We start from the raw sequence: 16,776 nt of genomic DNA, 5'->3' as shown, positions 1-16,776 counted from the left end.
TCTGTGTCCTTCGTCTGCGGACTGTTTGGTTACCACTCACTGTTCTCAGAGAGCACAATAGTCTGATAAAGTCTGGCATTCAAGAGTCAAGTCAAACTCATGAACTTCTCATAGGGGTTTATAATGTTAAACATCAGCTGATGATGAGACGTACAAACACACACATGTTGTGAGGAGCAGATGTGTGTGTTTGTGACTGTGTTGTACCTCAAAACCAAATAATAAAAAGTCAAAAACAATATATGTAAAAAGGTATACATTACTTATACAGTAGATTAAGTAATGTATGTGTGAAGCCATTCTTTCAGTTTGAATGCAATACAATATTTCAATGTTTTTTTCAATATTATAAGCTCATTTCTCACACACAAAAAACATAAATTGGGAAAGTGACACTGTTCTTATTCTTTCTTATTCTTCTTCAATCAGTTGTAGATTAAAAATTATGTTAAAGTGATTAACATTTCTTCGGTTTGATCTCTGAAGATTCCAGGTACACAGTTTGGGAACGTTGTTTTCAGCACCAGCAGCTACACCTCAGGTTTTTATCCTGCTGTGAGGGCGGATTGGGGTTATGAAAGGACACATGTCCATTAATCATACACTGGATGGGGCAGCTACAGAAAAAGTAGGTTAAGTATGTGCCAGTAAGCAAATGGTATAAGCTGTAAACGTCTGAGTCCATCAGACCTACTTCAGCAGACTCTCTTCTATACAATGCATAACACACATTCATTGACTCTTCCACTCATCCACTCATTCATCCAGTGGGTAACTTGCAGATATGTGACAGTGAAGGTGCACCTAGAGCATGCAGGGAAAAGGAAAACATATACAATTTTGATATTCCAAACATTGAATGTCACTGCAAAGCCCGAGATGTACCTGAACGCATCACAGCAGCCCTCCAAAAATGAACAAACAGAATCTAGGAACACGTTCTTATCAGTTATAAACACAGGAAACAGGGTTCAAAGACCAAAGCTTTTTCTTTTCATAACCAAACAGCATTTGCTGTTGATTTTTTTAAAGCGAACTTAAAACTCATGATTCAGCTTTATCTTTCGCGGATAAGAAAAATAAATAACACGTGTGATCTGATTGATTTACATGTTGATTTATGTTCACTTGCAATCTTTGATGTTTGATGTTTGATGTACAGAGTTTGTTTGATTAGAATAATACCATTTTTAAAAAACATTAATCAATTCTGCAGCACAGGTTAAAATGGTTTCATGAGGTGTAATCAATAGATTTATTAATGGTTAATACATTTAGATGAATAATTAGTAAGTATTACTTATTTTCTGCCATATTGTGGAAAAACATAATAAAAAACAAAACCTCAGGTTCATATTTGATGATTTATAATCATTTATAACTGTATTATTACTTGTTAAGGTTTAAGTTGTTACTATTAAAAATTGATATCTAAAGCATGGACCACTTATCATTAATAACTCAATCAATTACAAACTGTAAACCTCATTGGCTTAATCAATGGCCTCATTATTGGCCAATAAATCCTTTACTTATATTTCTAGGATCACTCCAATAACAAGTGCAGTGGTTCAGACCACAGACTGTTAAACCCAATTTATGCTTCTGCGTTGAATCTACGTCATAGCTCCGGCATAGCTCTGTGTAAACATGAACTCTACGCAGAACCCATGTAATTAGACCCTGAAGAGCTGTGATTGGTACGCTTGGTTGAATTTCCGGAATCTCCTGCTTTGCCTCACTTCGGTTTATTGGTCATACAAACCATTTCCTATCACGTCTTTCTTTTCCATATTGCAGTTCTTTAAGCAAAAGTTATTGCTCTTCAACATCTATCAGCTCCAACTCCAACATGATAGCACTTGCTATTGTTCTGAAGTAAACAGAGACGCCAGAGAATTTGTAATTAAGCCGAAGAAAACCAAGACAGTGTTTAAAGCCTCACTGTGCTGCTAGCATCGCTGTTAGATAAGGCCAGGAGATTTTATTAATAAAGCATCTGTCATACACAGCGGTAGATTTAAGCTGCTGAAATAAAATGTCAAAAGGCATAACCAGTCAAAGTGGGTTTTAGTTTCTAATAATAGCGTAAAACACAAATACATTTAGCATTAAATATTTATCATTTATGCCACTGGAGTAGACGAGACTGCAGTTCACTCTAGCGTCTTAATCCGGAGCATCAGCCAAACAGATGGCACCACCACATGTTTGTACCTCGTCTATTGCAGGAAATGTGTCTCTTCAATTAATACAAATTATTATGTTCTTATTAAAATATTCTAAATAAATCATCATCTGCTCTGATTAGTTAGATAAGATCAACTTTATTATTGATTCAAAGCCATGAAGAGAAGGCAAGTAATCTTGAAAATGATCAAACCAAGGAAGCTGTTTTTTATACTGAGAATTTCATTGTAGAGTTTTATTACAGAAATACACTCAGATCAGGAGTCCAGGAACAAGTAGAGTGGTTTTTACCCCTTATTTTTATGCTGTGCATGGGTTTTACTCGTTTCACTGATGGGTTCTTCCGCAGGGAACAAAAGCTCTGTCAAGTGCTTTCCTGATGCCTGAGGTGAAATGGCCAGGAAGCAGGAAAGTGAGTGAAAGAAATCGCAAGTTTGGACGCTCACTGTTTGTAACTGTGCAAAAAACATCCTTGAATCTAAAGTAGCTGAACACACACAGAGGAGAGAGAGCTTTGTATCGAGTTATATTAGCAGGAAAGAAAACATCGGAACAATGAAAGCAAAGTCATGTTTCTAACTATTACTGTGGATTTACCATTGGTCTTTACAACTCTTAAGAGCAGACCTATTCATGTGTGTTTATTATGGTTCCACAACTCAGACATAGCACTGTTGTAAAACCTCGAAATTAAACCTTGACCCATCATGTAGAGAAAAGAGGACTAGATCCTGCTGTGTTTGATGCATCTTGATGATCCAGGTCTCTGTGCAGGCGTGACAATGGGATGTATTAAACGCACTGAGGCTGCATCAAATGAAAAAAATGAAGAACAGCAGAAACTTGAACTAGAGTGCCCCCCCTTACATGGAGCACATACCTCTCCCAAGACCCAATAGTCCCCTCAAATTCAAGGACACATTATGTTATCCCAGCTGCACATTGTTGGTGGTTACAGGTTTGTAGCCATTGTTACTGGATAGCAGCTGAAAAACAACTACCGTCCTGAAACCACAATAATCTCTGCTACCAAATGTCACACCCGAGATATAAATCCTCTAAATATGACAGATATTTTTCATCAAGATCCACGAATGATTCCCTTGGAAGCACTGAACCCCCCCCCCCCAAAAAAAAACAAATAAAAAACACCCTATCTCGCAATATTAAAGAAAGTGAACAAAAAAGACCTGGATCTGCTCTTTTGTCCTGGATTCTTTTTCGGTCTCATTCCACCAGGTTTTGTGGCTGCTAACAAACAAACAAACAGACAGGAGCAAATATCTAACCTGCTCTGGAGGTAACAGCAACATAAATGTCATCAATTGAACAGAGGAATGTTTTTGTATGTTTCTTTCTGTCTCTTCATTGTTTGGATCTGCATTGGTAATATACTCAAATGAAAGATTTGAAATCAATAACTTTTAGCACAAATCCTGATGGTGATTTCTTTCTCTAAATTTCCATTGTTGTGCATCTGATATTAGAACTCCACCCACTTAGACTTTTAGCTTGTTTTTGTTTTTTTAAACAGAGCCTCAGCAGACACAGATACCAAACTCCAAGGTCACGACGTGTCATCCTCGCAGCAGCTTTAATGAATCCACTCCCTCAGAAGTCTGTGTGATTATTTCTACTGAAGGGTTCTGGACCAGAGGTTGTTGTCCTGGATAGATTTAGCCGTTCTTTTGTTAGAGGACAGACCAGTCACATGGTGACACTGTAATCCTGTCTCACATGCAGACGCTGTTTGTATATCTCTGCAGAGCTGGCTGTGTTCTCTACTGGCAACCTTGTGACTCACCTTGAGCGGAGCATTAAATTGTGCTCTACACAAACAATCCAAGAAGATAAGACACACGATGAAGGATGATAGAAAAACTCAGACATTTACATCATAAATAAAACCGCTAAGATTACCTGTGCTGCAGCTTGGGATGCCGCCATGATCTGTGTAAGCACAGGCCGGATATATTTACTCAGCTTTCTCAGAGGGCCTGCTGTCTTTGTCAAAGCTGACTAATAAGACCACTGCTCACTCGCTTGTCTGCGTCCCGGCTGCTAATACTTCAAGGGAGCGTATAAGGCTTAATCCCATATTACCATGGCTATGTTAAGTGTAAGCATCTGACTCTCACACACGTCCAAGAGGAGCCTCTATGCAGTGAGGGGAGATAAACCGAATCGTGTCTGATAAGCTTCAGCGGCAGTGTCTATGAAACTGTGTAGGCATACCCGGCCTGGTATTTACAGGACAAGACAGGGAAATGCTAGGGGCAAAGCGTCTGGCTGCTGGTTTTAAGACAACCCCGTAAACAGATCTTCTTGGCGCAAACCTGTTGTTGAATTTATTGCGTGTATAGTCTTAACTGTGCCATTTCCCAGCCAGCCATTCTTACGTAATCTCTGGCTGGGATGAGACTGCACCGACTCCAAGTCCTACGACTGATGCAATTTAAGCACAGGCTTTCTGTGGTGCCAAACTAAAACTAAGACGTACTACATCTATATGTCATGTAGCACTATTATAGTAAGTTAGTATTGCAATATTGTTATTTTGAAGGTGTTCATTTATGGAAATATAAAGTAGGGAATACAATAGAGTGGGAGGGAGACACACACAACACTTTTCAGGTCAGTCTCTGGCTAAGCATGGGCTTACCTCTCTCTTTCTCTCTCTCTCTCTCTTTGGTGGTAATCCCCAACTAATTGCAAATTAGGATATTGGCAGTGACAGCAGCAGTGGGTTATGTCTTCCGTCGCCTGGAAGGACGCAGCAGTTGTCCGCGCCATCACGTCGTCAATGTGCACGTCTGTCCCTCACAGAATACAACGCAGTAATGGCTAACACCTTAAAGACAGATGTCAGAGGTGGAATTGTAGACTGTGTGGTAGAAGTACACTGAAATATATGCTAAGCACTAGCGAATTTGGATTACTCCGGTGTGAAAGACATGTTTCTTTTATATTTTTATTTTATTTATATCAAACATTACTTAATTTCTCACTATGTGAACAATCCAATCCACAAACCAAGAAATCTGGTGTTCTTTGCTGTGTAAATTTAGTTACTCGCAAGTAAAACAAAAGCTTTGTACTCAGAATCCTTCAGATCTTATAGATGCATTATGTTTGGCATGATGCTCAACTTTAATCAATGCCAAGTTCATCCCCTACAAAACAGAGAAACTTAAGTTTAACAACTAGAATAAAAACAAACATTACAATAACAACACTCCCTGTCCATCAGCCGCAGCTCCTCAACTGCTCCAAACATAGTGAATCCTACATGTGAATATTATGGTCAGCCATAGACCACCTAAGGTGAGTTATGATGCAATTTAAGAAACCACCAAAATAGCGAGAGGACCTTAGAGTTGACCAGAGAAAAAAGAGACTGTGGGAAGAGAATCTGGAACTATCCTTACACTTTTATTGTGAAAGAATCCTGCTGATCTTTATTGCTGCGTGCTGGGTCTAACCAACACCCAGGCTAATAATAACTTTACAGATTTGTACTGGTTGAGGGAATATGCAGAAAACAGCTCTACCTCCATTTGTCTGGTATGTCAACCCTGTACGAAGGGACAGATGTCACAGTGAAGTCTCGGTGAGTCAGACAGAACTGACTGTGAGTCAAGGGATCATAACCTTTTCCGCCCTGGAAATTGTCATTGGAAAAAACATTTTTTTACTGACTTTACTGGACACATGACCAGAAATATGAGTCATAACTGGGACAGAGAAATTCAAATATATTAGCTTCAGTACTAGTCAGTGTTTATCTGGCTTCAGGCTGATTTGAGGATATTGTTGATGCCAAAATATGATGCCATTACTTTGAAAAGGAAATCATTTGAAACCCAATCAAAAGTGTCAAAATAAGTTTTCGATGAACAGACACAAGTCACATGATTGTTTGTTTCTTTGATGTCACTGATGAGATGGTTTACCAAGTTTCCTTCCATCTAACATCCGATTTGCCTGAATCAGATAAATTGTGTCACATCAACTGACGATGACCATTAACATCGAAAACAACAACTGGTGGGTTATGTGAGAACTTTTATTAGTGAAAACCAAAACGTTCAGCCTATATATACTGCTGAGGGTCGTGGGCGGCGTTAGGGCTAATCCTACCTGACACTGAGCAGGAGTCGTGGGTCACCCTGGACAGGTCGCAAGGTCAGTTTAAAGTCTCGAATTAACCGAGACCCAATCTGTGTCGAATTACTGTGAGAAAACCAACATCTTCCGATGCAGACACAGGGAAAACTTCTATACTCCATTCTGGGTGAACCGAGACTTGAACTGAGAACATCTCGCAATGTAACCACGATGTTAACCACTGACCAACCTCCCTCTCAATGGAAGATATCATTACGGAGGTCAGACCTCTTGACATGCTGCAAAGAAAGTTTTACAGGCCTTTGGACATAAAGTAAACAGGTCCTTCACAGAATCATATATATTTGCATTTCTGCTTTCATTTCACGGTGATAGTAGAAAAAATAGGTATGATACGGAGCAAAGAACCCAGGATGGATTTTAACCCAGGCCACTGCAGGATGGACTCCACCTTGGTACATGATACGTGCTGTACCAGATGAGCTACATGATTATCCAAAGACTAAGTGGAAAATTTGACCTGATGGTGGCACTAGATGTGGGGATCACCAAAGCAAGAACAAAACATCCAATGATTGCAGCAAAATTAAAAGAAATCCATCAAATTGTTGTCAAGATTTTTAACTGGAAGGCCCTAAATTTCACTGACAAAATGCTGCTTTCGAAAAACTCCACACTCCCAGTTTTCAGGCCTCACCCTCGCCTGTTCGGACATGGAGCCAGTGTGGAGGCGATAAACAGGAACTAACTGGTGTCGGTTCCACATGCAAACACCGTCTCCAAGGGAATTGAATAAAATTACAAGAAATATAAGATCTTCCTGCGCACAGCGTAAATAATCATTTGTCTAGCCTGAAACCCAATAAACTGGAGTTTCCCAGCCAAGACCAAAACCTTTCTGAGTTACCTAGCAACAACTGTAAAACTTTTGTAAAGGGAGCTTGCTGGGGTAATAACTAATTGTGCTGTTTACTCTTGTCTTTTTTCTACATGTAGGCCTTCAAGAAGTTAGGCTGGAGGCCAGGGGTTTTGTTGTCTAACGGATGGCCTCAGTGTTTCAGTTCTTTAATGTGTTCAAACAGCAGCTCTGCAACACAGTGGGCTCCCACTGGGATTTGAGCTTACGTGCTATTCAGAACCTCAGGGCACCATTAAGGTGACATACAGCTTTGTCTTTGCCTCAGAGACTCTTTGAAATGGGAGTGATAGAGTCCAAAGGGGGGCCAGTTATAAACTGTACAGCTAGCACAGTGACGCAAAACGTATACACTTGTTTAAATCACCGCAGTGACAGTGCCTCGCCATTTACTGACCTTGTGAACCCGTGATGGACGAGTGATGTGAAAAACGGACAACTGTCAAACGGCCCCTTTCAGGAACTGTTCCCATGAGTTCAGAGCTCAAGATGAAGGATTCAGTTGTTTTCCACAATGCATGAAAAGATGTGGTTCCTCCATGAGGCAGCTGCTTGGTGACAGGCCATCCACTGAGTCTAAACTGAGAAGTGGCGCCATCTTTAGGTGGCTTACTCCTAGACAGTGGATCACACAGCTGTATCTGTATTTTATTTCCATGAAAGAATAGAAAAAAGATAGAAGATGAAGATGAATAAGATACAATTAAAGCCACCTCACACACACATACGTTTGTACATCTATCAGGAGGAAACTCATTGGCCTCATACATTTCCTAGCCCCTTACCCTAAACCCAACTATCCAAACTAAATGCCTAACCCTAACCTAACCCTAATTCTAACCATAACCCTAAAACCAAGTCTTAACCCTCAAACAGTCCACTGAAAAATTGAGGACCAGTCAAAATTTCCTCACGTTCCCTTAATGTCCTGTGGGTTGTTGGCTCAAAATGGTCCTAACAAGATATCTGTACATGGTTAAATGGTCTGTATTTACACACCCTCACAGCTGTAGGACCTTTTCTTTGTAAAATATTTAACTGTTGAGTCCACTCACAGTAACAGTCTAACTCCTCTATCTAGCATTTGTATGCAGTTTGATAAATAGTTTATGAAAACACTATAACAAGCAGTAAGCACATTTAAGTGTGTGTTGGAGCTCACAACTCCTCCTGGGGACCCTCATATGTCGCTGGTCTGTTATAATGAACAATATGGAAAAACACATTCATAACATATATATAAGGTGTCTTTAGAGAAGGCATTGCAATCACTGCCCCCTGCTGGTTGAGCTTTCACATTCCCTCACTACTCTAATTTCAGGAGTACAGTTTGGCTGGTGCAGATCAACATTTGTACGAGGGGGCAGGACGTTTCTCTCTCTCTCTTCAGTCCTGGTTGCAGCAGCAGACAAATTCACCTCACGAGGATCCGGTTAGCGTGCACTTGTTTTTCTTCTTTGGCGGCTGCAGTGGGCCAGTTTTTATTAGCAGGGTTCATACACATTTTGACCAATGGATTTCCATGACTTTTCCATGACTTTTCAATAACTTTAAACCAAATTTCCATGACCGAACATTCCATGACCGAACGGGAGAATTAACGATCGATTTTCAATTAATCATTAATATTTTTATATTAAAATTCACTATTTATAGGCTATATTAAAATGCAGTGAAAATAGAAAAAACAGCTTGTTTCCTCATTGAGGTCTTTATTACAAGATGAACAACTCTTGTGGCAGTTAAACGGGATCAGTTCAATGGTTACACTTGAAAATATGCGCTGCTGTGCTCCTAAGCCCTGATGAGAGAGCAGCTAGCCGCTGAGAGCTACCTCGATCTGACGGTTCTTGACCTCTCAGTCCGGTGGTCGTCACGCCCTCATTCCCTGGAATTAGCAACACAGTTCGGAAACAAGACCGGGGAACCGCTGCGCTAAGAAACAATTACATCAGCATTTTGACCTGCTGGGAGTCACTTTATTTTATTTAGTTGCCATCGTAGCCTACACTGTGTGTGAGGAAAGTTGGGAGTAAGTAAATAAACAGCGTGGACTTCTTCTGATTACTCTTGAGGTAGGCTTCTCCAAGCTTGTCTTCCGTTGCCCACCTACTGTTCTGGGGGTGAATTGTTTTCACGGACTATAAATGAAAAAGTGTCCGTCCGATCCACAGATATGAACACTAGATATCTAGAAATTTGTTATATCCATATTTTCATGTCGTTCATTTTAGGGATGGGCATAATTAATAGACGATCGATTAATTGATCATTAAGAAATTCGTAAATTACATTTTTTCATCGATGAAAACTATTGCATGTTCGCTATGTGACAGGAGGTCAAAATATCCGAGTTGCACTGAACGCAGCACAGTGAAGATGTTAAGGCTCCATTATGGTACTCCGAATCCGTCACGGACGGATCGGACCATAGATATATATAAAGACTAAATATCTCGCTCGACGGAGCCGGACGTCACCACATGGCGGCCATCTTGTTGCGGGAGGCTCTCTCACCCATAACATTGTGTTGGTAGTGGTAAATAACCATAACTTGCTCAATTTTCAACCGATTTTGAAACGGTCTGGTTTGTTATAAACGTCAGATATGTAGATATGACACTGTGTACTTATGAATAATTGTGTTATTTTCTAAAAAAAATTAATAATTTATGCAGTGTCATAACTACATCTCCGACGTTTATAACAAACCAGACCGTTTCAAAATCGGTTGAAAATTGAGCAAGTTATGGTTATTTACAACTACCAACACAATGTTATGGGTGAGAGAGCCTCCCGCAACAAGATGGCCGCCATGTGGTGACGTCCGGCTCCGTCGAGCGAGATATTTAGTCTTTATATATATCTATGGTCCGATCCGTCCGTGACGGATTCGGAGTACCATAATGGAGCCTTAACATCTTCACTGTGCTGCGTTCAGTGCAACTCGGATATTTTGACCTCCTGTCACATAGCGAACATGCAATAGTTTTCATCGATGAAAAAATGTAATTTACGAATTTCTTAATGATCAATTAATCGATCGTCTATTAATTATGCCCATCCCTAAAATGAACGACATGAAAATATGGATATAACAAATTTCCATGACTTTTCCAAAACTTTTGGGAGATTATTTTTTTCCACGACTTTTCCAGTCTGGGAAAACACACTTTTCCAGGTTTTCCATGACCGTGGGAACCCTGAAGGTTGTGAATTGCCTCTGCTGGCTTCCTGTCCTTCTTGCTGCTACTATTCTTGTGCCATGGCTGTACGGCAGGTGTTATATTTGCATTGGTCCAGAAGCGAGGGGACGGGTGCATTTATTAAAATGGTCCGCTCCTTAAAGCTACAGGTATTCATGTGAGGAGAGTCTCTACGTGTAGAAAGACAACAAATTGCTAACTGAAATAACCCAATACATAGTTGAACATAAAGAACAAAATAAGCCCAACCAAAATAACAGAATAAAACAGTATGGATAAACTGGCAGGTTTAGCAGACAGTTACAAAGGTTTCTGGCCCGTGTGCGTTCTCTCGTGGTCCCTCAGATTATTTCTCTTGCTAAAACTTCTCCCACAAGTTTTACAAGAGAAAGGTCTCTCGCCCGTGTGTGTTCTCTCGTGGTCCTTCAGGGTATTTCTCTGGCTAAAACTTCTCCCACAAGTCTTGCAAGGAAAAGGTTTCTCGCCTGTGTGTGTTCTCTCGTGTCTCTCCAGGGTAATTCTCATGCTAAAACTTCTCCCACAAGTTTTGCAAGAGAAAGGTCTCTCGCCCGTGTGTGTTCTCTCGTGGACCTGCAGGTTAATCCTCTGAATAAAACTTCTCCCACATGTGTTGCAAGAAAAAGGCTTCTCGCCCGTGTGCGTTCTCTCGTGTCTCTTCAGGGTATTTCTCTGGCTAAAACTTGTCCCACAAGTTTTGCAAGAGAAAGGTCTCTCGCCCGTGTGTGTTCTCTCGTGTCTCTGCAGGGTAGTTCTCTGGCTAAAACTTCTCCCACAAGTTTTGCAAGAGAAAGGTGTGTCCCCTGTGTGTATTCTCTCGTGGTCCTTCAGGTGTTTTCTCTGGCTAAACCTTCTCCCACAAGTTTTGCAAGAGAAAGGTCTCTCGCCCGTGTGTGTTCTCTCGTGGACCTGCAGGGTAGTTCTCAGGTTAAAACCTCTCCCACAAGTTTTGCAAGAGAAAGGTCTCTCGCCCGTGTGTGTTCTCTCGTGTGTCTGCAGGTTATTTCTCCGAATAAAACTTCTCCCACAAGTTTTGCAAGGAAAAGGTTTCTCGCCCGTGTGCGTTCTCTTGTGCATCTTCAAATTTGTGCTAGTTGTGAAACTTTTTCCACACATTTCACAAGAATGCTTTTCCTCTCCTGTGTGCACCTTCAGATGTGTATTTAATCGTGACTTCCACTTAAAGACTTTTCCACAAGTGTCACACTGGAAAACCTTTATACTCTTGCAGATATTTGGCACAATCTTTGACATGGTAGTGCTACATGCAAGGTTACTGGGACTTGTGCTTTCTTTTGCTCTCATGATCACATGATGTCCCTTTTCTGATGCCTGCTCTGCATTACTCACTGATTTTGAGTTTCCATGCTTGCGTCCGTTGAGATCTTGGCTCTGAGCTGAGCTGTGGGAGAGGAGCTGGTGGTCACTTGGTTCTGGTTCACTGTGGTCACTTTCCATGAAAGTAGGATTCAACAAAAGGTTATCTTGATCCTCCTGCTTCAGTACAAGCGGCTCTACTCCCAGACCGATGCAGTGCTCCTCCTCATCTTTGATCTGTGGAGGTTCTGGCTCCTCTTGTTCCAGACTGGGGTTCCTCCCAAGGTTCCAGAGCTGCTGGTCAGGTGGAAACTCATCCTCAATCAGAAAATATTGCTCTGGGAGCTCTAAAGGAGACAATAGACAGAAGTAGGTAAATGATACACTAATGATAGTTATGAGTGTGTGTAATTTGGTGCAGATCCAAGCAAAAATACAGATCGAGTGATTTTAAATGTGGTTTCAAAAGGAGACAGACCGATGCAGTGCTCCTCCTGCTGCTCCTTAATCTGTGGAGGTTCTGGCTCCTCCTGTTCCGGACTGGGGTTCCTCTCAAGGTTCCAGAGCTGCTGGTCAGGTGGAAACTCATCCTCAATCAGAAAATATTGCTCTGGGAGCTCTAGAGGAGACAATAGACAGAAGTAGGTAAATTATACACTAATGATAGTTATGAGTGTGTGTAATTTGGTGCAGATCCAAGCAAAAATACAGATCGAGTGAATTTAAATGTGGTTTCAAAAGGAGACAGACCGATGCAGTGCTCCTCCTGCTGCTCCTTAATCTGTGGAGGTTCTGGCTCCTCTTGGTCTGGACTGGGGTTCCTCTCCAGCAGGTCAGCAGGAAACTCTTCCTTGATACAGACATGTCGCTGTGGGAGCTCTGGAGGAGACAATGGACAGAAGTCATGATAAAAGAGCCCATGTGTTTAGACAAGCAGGGATTATAAGTGTGGTGTATAGTTCGCTAACTCAGGTGATACAGACCTATTCTCTGCAGCTCTACTACAGGTTTCAAAGTTACATCCAGCAGTCTGCGCTGACGACCGATCTCATCCTCGTACTTTGCGACAGTCGCTTCAAAACATCCACATATGTCTTCAGCAGCAGTGTGTAACCTCTCGTTGATAAACTGTCTGAAACTCAGGATTGTTGACATTTCCATTCGAACGCTTTAGCCAACTAACTTCTCCGAGAACGCAGCGAAGACCGAATACGGAAGATGGCGACTTGCTTTACTTCTGCCGACAAGTGTTATAAACGCAACAAAACCACGTGTGTAGTAGAAGAGTTGATCCGAAAGCATTTAGCCGAGTAGCATCAAGTTCTGTTGGATGTTAGCATAGCGGGCTAACAACAGTACTTCTTCTTCTCCGAATAATGGTTGACAAACTTCCGGGCGCATTACTGCCACCTTCTGGATGGAGTGTGTCTCAAAACAGATTCAGGACTAAAACATTGGATTCTCCTTGTAACTCCGGCATCTATTAGAGATATAAAAACAGTCCTGTACTCTACCGAACTCCTCTGCAGCATTTCTGTAATATTCAGCTCGGTCTGATTAATTTGAAGTGGATATTTAACTTCCTGTCTCCTTTGTTGATATCATTCTAAAACAAAGTATTCTTCAGTGTTTTTCATGTATCGTACTTGTGTCCATTCAATCCAGCAGCACCAAGTTACACACACTTATGAATGATAGTCCTCTAAATGTGTAAGATGTTTTTTATCAGGGTAACCTGACCACATCTTTTCACCCAGTTTCATGTTGATGTCCAGGAGTTTTTTGTTAATTTACAGACAAACACAGATTCAACGTGTGACAATATTAAATACAATCATCATAATTCAAGAAACTTTAATAAACTGCAAATGCACTGAAAATTGAATACACGTAGTACAAAAGAATAACCATTTACAGTGACAGTTATTTAGGACTGTGTACACATTAACAACATATTTTTTTCTTTTGTAATAGAAAAAGGGAAGTCATCTGATAATCTGCACCACATACTGTGTTCTTATAAATCTCTGTACCACAAATATGTCAGAGTTTTACATCTTGATCCACAGTCGTTCCTGACACATTGACAACATCTCTCAACATTCAGTGATAATATAATATCCTGGATCTGCCACTTTAACCCAATCAATTGCTCTCACCCCGCCCCCTTCCTGCACCATTTGGTATAAATGGCTGATAAATGAATAAACAAATAGACATGCTTGAAAACATAAATTCCTTTACAGATGTAAATATCAGAAAAGTCGCACGAAAAACAGAAACGTGGGTACTTTAGCAAATGTTGTTGACCATGTACTGCATCAAAGATATTGTGATGTCTCCTCAATGGGATATTTTCCATTCAGTTACAGAGATGCAGCTAATGTAAATGTAGACAATCTCTCTTGTGTAGCTGTAAGTGATGAACCTGGATTTAGTTCAATGCTTTTTGAAGTTATTGAAGTCTGCTACTCATCAGTGGTGATGGAACTTCATAAAGCATTGAACTACAACAAGGTTCATCACTTTTTTTGGCCCCTGGAAACATTTCCAGTATTGTTTTCGCTAACTGTTGTATCACTTATTAATGAATCAATAACTAAGTAACAACTTCTTTGACAACGCTTGAGCAAATCTTATCCCTCTTGTGTTGCCATGGTGTGGCTTCTCAACTGGATGTTTTCTCCTGTGGACTTTGTATAAACTGGCAAGTCAGAGATCTTGCAAACATTTAACAAAATATCAGTTTTGCTATGTGTGGGTACTCAAATGTTTTGTTAAAAGGGATTTGGTAACAAATCTTTTCCCACCAGTTGTACAGGGATATGACTCCTGCCATTTATGGCTTCTCATGTGGACTTTCAAGCTACTTCCCCATTTAAAACTTTTTTCACAAGTTTTGCAAGTAAAAGGTTTCTCGCCCGTGTGAGTTCTCTCGTGTCTCTTCAGGTGATAACTCTTGTTAAAACCTCTCCCACAAGTTTTGCAGGAGAAAGGTTTCTCACCCGTGTGCGTTCTCTCGTGGTTCTGCACATGATGTCTGCGAAAAAAACTTTTCCCACAAGTTTTGCAAGAGAAAGGTCTCTCGCCTGTGTGCGTTCTCTCGTGTCTCTGCAGATTCATTCTAGTTGTAAAACTTGTCCCACAAGTTTTGCAAGGAAAAGGTTTCTCGCCCCTGTGCGTTCTCTCGTGGATCTTCAAATTTGTGCTAGTTATGAAACTTTTTTCACACATTTCCCAAGAATGCTGTTTCTCCCCTGTGTGGACTCTCAGATGTGTTTCTAGTGCTGACTTGTAACAAAATCTTTTTCCACAGGTTTTGCAAATATATGGTTCCTCACCTCTGTGCACCTTGAGATGTTCATTTAATCCTGACTTCCACTTAAAGACTTTTCCACAAGTGTCACACTGGAGAACTTTTTTACCCTTGCAGATATTCGGCACAATCTTTGACATGGTAGTCCTACACGCAAGGTTACTGGGACTTGTGCTTTCTTTTGCTCTTGTGATGACATGATGTCCCTTTTCTGATGCCTGCTCTGCATTACTCACTGATTTTGAGCTTCCATGCTTGTCTCCACTAAGATCATGGCTCTGAGCTGAGCTGTGGGAGAGGAGCTGGTGGTCACTTGGTTCTGGTTCACTGTGGTCACTTTCCATGAAAGTAGGATTCAACAAAAGGTTATCTTGATCCTCCTGCTTCAGTACAAGCTGCTCTACTCCCAGACGGATGCAGTGCTCCGCCTCCTCTTTAATCTGTGGAGGTTCTGGCTCCTCTTGTTCCAGAATGGGGTTCCTCTCAAGGTTCCAGAGCTGCTGGTCAGATGGAAACTCTTCCTCAATAAGAAAATGTTGCTCTGGGAGCTCTAGAGGAGACAATAGACAGAAGTAGGTAAATGATAGACTAATGCTAGTTAGTCTATTGTGTGTAATTTGGTGCAGATCCAAGCAAATATACAGATCGAGTGAATTTAAATGTGGTTTCAAAAGGAGACAGACCGATGCAGTGCTCCTCCTGCTGCTCCTTAATCTGTGGAGGTTCTGGCTCCTCTTGGTCTGGACTGGGGTTCCTCTCCAGCAGGTCAGCAGGAAACTCTTCCTTGATACAGACATGTCGCTGTGGGAGCTCTGGAGGAGACAATGGACTGAAGTCATGATAAAAGAGCCCATGTGTTTAGACAAGCAGGGATTATAAGTGTGGTGTATAGTTCGCTAACTCAGGTGATACAGACCTATTCTCTGCAGCTCTACTACAGGTTTCAAAGTTACATCCAGCAGTCTGCGCTGACGACCGATCTCATCCTCGTACTTTGCGACAGTCGCTTCAAAACATCCACATATGTCTTCAGCAGCAGTGTGTAACCTGTCGTTGATAAACTGTCTGAAACTCAGGATTGTTGACATTTCCATTCGAACGCTTTAGCCAACTAACTTCTCCGAGAACGCAGCGAAATCCGAATACGTAAGATGGCGACTTGCTTTACTTCTGCCGACAAGTGTTGTAAACGCAACAAAACCACGTGTGTAGTAGAAGAGTTGATCCGAAGGCATTTAGCCGAGTAGCATCAAGTTCTGTTGGATATTAGCATAGCGGGCTAACAACAGTACTTCTTCTTCTCCGAATAATGGTTGACAAACTTCCGGGCTCATTACTGCCACCGTCTGGATGGAGTGTGTCTCAAAACAGATTCAGGACTAAAACATTAAATTATCCTTGTAACTCCGGCATCTATTAGAGATATAAAAACAGTCCTGTACTCTACCGAACTCCTCTGCAGCATTTCTGTAATATTCAGCTCGGTCTGATTAATTTGAAGTGGATATTTAACTTCCTGTCTCCTTTGTTGATATCATTCTAAAACAAAGTATTATTCAGTGTTTTTCATGTATCGTTCTTGTGTCCATTCAATCCAGCAGCACCAAGATACACACATTTATGAATGATAGTCCTCTAAATGTGTAAGATGTTTTTCATCAGGATAACCTGACCACATTTTTTCA

At 41.1% G+C, this 16,776-nt stretch overlaps 2 protein-coding genes across 2 annotated transcripts; both read right to left on the bottom strand.

Moving 5' to 3' along the window:
- Positions 1 to 10,021: 10,021 nt before the first annotated feature.
- Positions 10,022 to 12,936, bottom strand: LOC133004710 (gastrula zinc finger protein XlCGF26.1-like). Its single transcript, XM_061074192.1, has 4 exons — positions 12,759 to 12,936; positions 12,526 to 12,654; positions 12,254 to 12,394; positions 10,022 to 12,122 (listed from the first exon to the last, which is right to left on the bottom strand). The coding sequence occupies exons 1-4, from the start codon at positions 12,934 to 12,936 to the stop codon at positions 10,741 to 10,743; spliced, it is 1,830 nt and encodes a 609-aa protein (XP_060930175.1). The 3' UTR covers positions 10,022 to 10,740.
- A 719-nt stretch (positions 12,937 to 13,655) lies between these two features.
- Positions 13,656 to 16,185, bottom strand: LOC133004708 (zinc finger protein 567-like). The gene is made up of 3 exons (XM_061074191.1): positions 16,008 to 16,185; positions 15,775 to 15,903; positions 13,656 to 15,641 (listed from the first exon to the last, which is right to left on the bottom strand). Exons 1-3 carry the CDS (start codon positions 16,183 to 16,185, stop codon positions 14,527 to 14,529), a joined length of 1,422 nt encoding a protein of 473 aa, XP_060930174.1. The 3' UTR covers positions 13,656 to 14,526.
- Positions 16,186 to 16,776: the final 591 nt, after the last annotated feature.

Source organism: Limanda limanda, chromosome 7 (genome assembly GCF_963576545.1).
Source record: "Limanda limanda chromosome 7, fLimLim1.1, whole genome shotgun sequence".
NCBI classification, from domain to species: Eukaryota; Metazoa; Chordata; class Actinopteri; order Pleuronectiformes; family Pleuronectidae; genus Limanda; species Limanda limanda.
This window is presented reverse-complemented; position numbering and strand designations above follow the sequence as displayed.